Below are 4,907 nucleotides of genomic sequence, written 5' to 3' on the forward strand. Positions count from 1 at the left end.
AAAAAAAAAAAAATTTGCATAAAAAAATTATTAAAAAATTATTTTGCTTAATAATATAAACCTTATTTGGAAAACTTGTTTACGTGCCTTCTACATGGTAGGTATTCTTAAAATGACTACTAGGCTCAGTGCCTACAGCACAATGGTTATGGTGCCAGCCACATACAACCAGACTGGCGGGTTCAAACCTGGCCTGGGGCCAGCTAAAACAATGACAACTACAATAAAAAACAGCCGGGCACCCTGGCAGGCACCTGTAGCCCCAGCTACTTAGGAGGCTGAGGCAAGAGAATTGCTTAAGCCCAGGAGCTGGAGGTTGCTGTGAGCTGTGATACCACAACACTCTATGGAAGGTGACACAGTGAGACTCTGTCTCCAAAAAATAAAAATAAAAAAATAGGGCAGTGCCTGTGGCTCAGTGGGTAGGGTGCCAGCCACATACACGTTAGCTGCTGGGTTCAAACCTGGCCCCTGAGCCAGCTAAAACAATGACAACTGCAACAAAAAAATAGCCGGTGCTGTGGTGGGTGCCTGTAGTCCCAGCTACTTGGGAGGCTGAGGCAAGAGAATTGCTTAAGCTAAAGAGTTAGAGGTTTTCTCAAGGTCACATAGCAACTAAGTGACATTTGAGTTTAAACCCATCCAGTTTCATTTTTTTTAAGACAGAGTTTCACCTTGTCAACTTTGTCACCCTCAGTAGAGTGCAAAGCACTTAGAATGGTACCTAGTATGTAAAAAGTTTTTAGCACAGTAGTTCTGTGTTATGTGTATCAAAGGAAAGTTCCAGGAACCCCTTCAGATACCAAAATCCACTGATGCTGAAGACCCTCATAGAAAATGGTGTAGTATTTACATATAACTTACTCATTTCCTTCCATATACTTTAAGTCACTTCCAGATTAATTATGACACCTATTGCTACATAAATGCTATCTAGTTGTTTTATCATATTTTTGTTATTGTATTTTTAATATTTTATTTTTCTCTCAAATATATGTATAGATTTTTATTTTTGGTGAGACTCTTACTATGTCACCCTTGGTAGAGTGCCATGGCACCACAGCTCACAGCAAACTCAAAACACTTGGGCTTAAGCAAGTCTCTTGCCTCAGCCTCACAAGTAGCTGGGACTACAGGCACCTGTCACAATACCCAGCTATTGTTTTGTTGTAGTTGTCATTGTTGTGCAGCAGGCCTGGGCCGGGTTTGAACCTGCCAGCTCCAATGTATGTGGCCAGCACCCTAACCACTGAACTATGGGTGCCGAGTCTCTCCCAAATATTTTAATTCCACACTTGGTTGAATCTGTGGAAGTAGAACTAACATTATAAGACACACACATATGAAGAGCCAAATGTAAATATTATTATTAGGCTCTATGTTTAATCAGAACACCTGATTCTATAACTAAGATAGTGAAGTTTATAACATTTCCAAACACCCACATGGCTCTAGTAGATATTAGGTTAATACTGGCAATGATTCTATGGATTAAAAGCACTCATTTGTTATGACCAATTTGCATTAGTTAATACTTTTCAGCTTTTTTCTTACCAAGTATTTGCAAACAAAAGCTCTGACTCCAAGAGCAAGAAGAGCACATCCCACCAATCTAAATATTCGAAAGGAATCAAACTCTTCTGTTGAACTTCCATCCTCTTGACTGGGTTTTTCACTAATCAGCTGTTTCCTTAGTTTCATTGCTTCTTCAAATCTGGAAAGGTACTGTTCTAGACCATGGCGAGAACTTCTCTGGACAGTGTCTGTTGTCAGGTCCCCTCTGTTCCGCTGCCGGAGCTCAAGGTTGACGTCATTACTGCACTCAGATGATTTAATCAAAGAGTCCAGTTTGTCTCCCAGTTGGGTCCCCTTTACCTCAGCCACACCACCCTGCTGCTCAGTTGTTCCAGTACTGACAGAATCACCCAGCACTACTCGCTTTGAGACTGAAGGAATGCTGAGGGAGTTCAGTTTATCACTGTCCTGTTGCTTTGATTTTGTTTGACTTTCTTCTTCTGAGAAAAGAAATTTAAAAGCCTTATGTATTATATCCCAGCAAAATTCTTACATGTTAGTATTTTAAAATATGCTGCTGCAACTAGAGCACAATCTCTGAAATGAAATACATACTGATTCTGCATAAAACAAAACTTAGTTCCTTCCTCTACATCCTCAAAATGTATCACCTAAAAAGTATTCCTGCAGAAGAAATAACCCAAACTTTGTCAGTGGGAAATAAGACTAGTAGACAAACTGGTCTTAAGGGAGGAAGCAAGCTGTAAAGACCAATTTTTTTTTTTTAATTTTTATTTATTTATTTATTTATTTATTGCAGTTTTTGGCCAGGGCTGGGTTTGAACCCGCCACCTCTGGCATATGGGGCCAGCACCGTACTCCTTTGAGCCACAGGTGCCGCCAAGACCAATTTTTAATAAATAACATATCCTAGAAATAGTACTGCATTGCCTACTCTAGCTTATATGGTAAAAAAACATAAAATAATTAAAACTTTTAAAAACCTGTATTTTAAAATCTGATTTTTTTTTTTTGAGACAGAGCCTCAAACTGTCCCCCTGGGACAGCCTCAAGTAGCTGGGACCACAGGTGCCTCAGCCTCCCAAGTAGCTGGGACCACAGGCGCCCACCACAATGCCCGGCTATTTTTTAGTTGCAGCCGTCATTTTTGTTTGGCGGCCCAGGCTGGATTCAAACCCTCCACCTTAGGTGCATGTGGCTGGCGCCTTAGACGCTTGAGCCACAGGCACGGAGCTGAAAGTCTGATTTCTGAATCCAGACCCCTGTAAGTGTTAGGGTGTGGCATATCCTACAGCTACTGATTCTGTAGTACAGTTGTTTTAGAGTGCTGCTCTGGTTTAAAATAAAATCTTTTAAAGACATAAAATGTTCAAAGCAAAATAAAAAGTACCACCAAGAAATACAATAGGAAAGAATACCCCTCCTTATAGAAAAATATTCCTTCTAATTTTTGTTTTTCAAGAATTTAAAATGGTACTCTCCCATCTCACCTGATCTCATTTGAACTGTCTAGAATTTCACAGCTATGTATCTAAATAAAGTCTCAGAGAACAAAAGTCTTGAAAATCTAAGGAGCTTGCAACCAATGACTAAAGGACAGTTATTAAAGGAGACAAGGGAAACTTGCATAAAATGAAGGAATACTAAGTGTTCAATTATACTTACACGAAAAAAAAAAAACTTTTAAAGAATCTCACTGGGCATGTCTTTGGGGAGAAATTAGAAACTGTCCTTTAGGATTAAATGCAGTTCTAAACATCAACCGCATCAATCTGAGCTAATGAGGAGAGGAAACCCCAAGTAGGTAGGTCGTATTTCTTGGGTCTATAAAGAATGCTTACTCCTACTTTTTCCACCCCTTTTACAAGACCCGTAGGTGACAGTGTTCAGGGCACTAAACACAAACACTGGGATATGACCCCAAGAGTCTGATCCATGTAGGACAGACAGTGAGTCAGTAAAGACAAGCTGATCTGGGCGGACGAGAGTTACATAGGAAAAAGCAAAAGAAGGTAGATGCTCGGGAAGACACCAGAAGTAAAAACACCGGGAACGTCAAGAAAGGAAAGCAATCTTCCTAAGGGGACGAAGTCTGGTGCTAATTCGTGCGCCCTTCAAGAAAGGCGAGAGTATGGATAAGGAAGAAAGGTACCCTCTCAAGGAAACCGCGCAGATGGAATCACAGTGATTCAGGAAACATGGTTTTGCAGCCATGGTGGGAACAATCTCAGGAAGAGGCCCCTAGAAAACTAAGGGTAGTGATCAGAAACGTCGTGGGGCTAAGAAGTGAATGTGGGTTATCTGCTAAGGGGCGGAGACAGAGAGGTCAGAGAGCAGGACTTGGTCAAAAAGGTCGGCGGAATTGGGGATGGGGGAGGGAAGAACGATCCTGAAGATTCAAAGAGGGACCAGAGACAGAAAACGGAGGCTCTCACCCGCGCCCGCAGGCCTGTGAAAGCCCATGATCCGGTTGATGCGCTGTTCCGAGTTCATGAGCAGCTTTCTCCGCCGCAGTTCGGCTCGACGCTGGGAAGCTGACAGGCCTGAGCCTGCTGGGACCCCCGACCTGTCTCCACTGTCGGTAGCGACCGTCATCGACTCCATCCTCCCCTCCAGAATTTGGGAATGGTGACGGTGGCTGCGGCAGCAGCTGCAGCTGCAGCGCGTCGCCTTAAGGCAGGGCCGCAGGGCGCGCGTCCCCCTCCCACGGTAGACCCGCCCCCGAGCGCGGTGCCCAGGCCGCACGCGTGCGTCGCCCGGCGGGACCGAGCAAAGCTCTAGACGCCATCTTTGATGAGGGCAGCTCAGGCTAACCCGTCCGCCCGCTCCTGGCGGGCCCTCACTAACCCGTAATCCGCCATTGGGCTCCCTCTGCTGTTCACTTGGAGCTGAAGCAAGCCGGCGCCAAGTCTGGTGAGTGGGGGAGGGATGGCAGATGACAAGCCGGCCCAGCCGAGATTTGGTGCCCAGAAACAAAATGGCGGCTGCATTGGCCGGCGCTTGTTTTCAGACCCGCGGCCTTGCTCCTGGGGGCGCGGGGAATAACGAAACTCTGGTAGCGACTCTTAAGGGAGGGTTACGCTGGGATTTCTTCTTGATGGTAATTCTTAATTTTGAGCTGTACTTCCCTCAAATACACAGCTGGTTTGTTCTCAGGTTTTCCTCACTCTTAATGTTCAAATGAAACTTTCCTGGTGCAGCCTTTCGTGTTCATTCTATCAAAATTGCCAACACTCTCCACTCCCCTTCACCATCTTATTTTTCTCCTTAGCACTTATAACCACCTTGCATGCCAAAGGTACTAGTTTTGTTTATTGTTTTTCATTAACTAGAATGTAAGCTTTATTTTTATTTATTTTTTTTTTTTTTTT

The 4,907-nt window shown here is 43.8% G+C and overlaps 1 protein-coding gene across 2 annotated transcripts in view; it reads right to left on the minus strand.

The window, feature by feature from the left end:
- Positions 1 to 4,371, minus strand: part of CAMLG (calcium modulating ligand) — a 12,105-nt gene extending 7,734 nt beyond the window's left edge. Inside the window, exons 1-2 of one of the 2 annotated variants that reach the window (XM_023516212.1) lie at positions 3,972 to 4,265; positions 1,555 to 2,015 (exon numbers count right to left, since the gene is read on the minus strand). In XM_023516212.1, coding sequence (XP_023371980.1) covers positions 1,555 to 2,015; positions 3,972 to 4,140 — 630 coding nt within the window. In that variant the 5' untranslated portion in view covers positions 4,141 to 4,265. Of the gene's footprint in view, positions 1 to 1,554; positions 2,016 to 3,971 lie in introns of both variants that reach the window. The other variant, XM_003782181.3, reaches the window with a different exon arrangement.
- Positions 4,372 to 4,907: the final 536 nt, after the last annotated feature.

Source organism: Otolemur garnettii, unplaced genomic scaffold, assembly GCF_000181295.1.
Source record: "Otolemur garnettii isolate 467f Iridium unplaced genomic scaffold, OtoGar3 scaffold00003, whole genome shotgun sequence".
In the NCBI taxonomy this organism is placed as follows: Eukaryota; Metazoa; Chordata; class Mammalia; order Primates; family Galagidae; genus Otolemur; species Otolemur garnettii.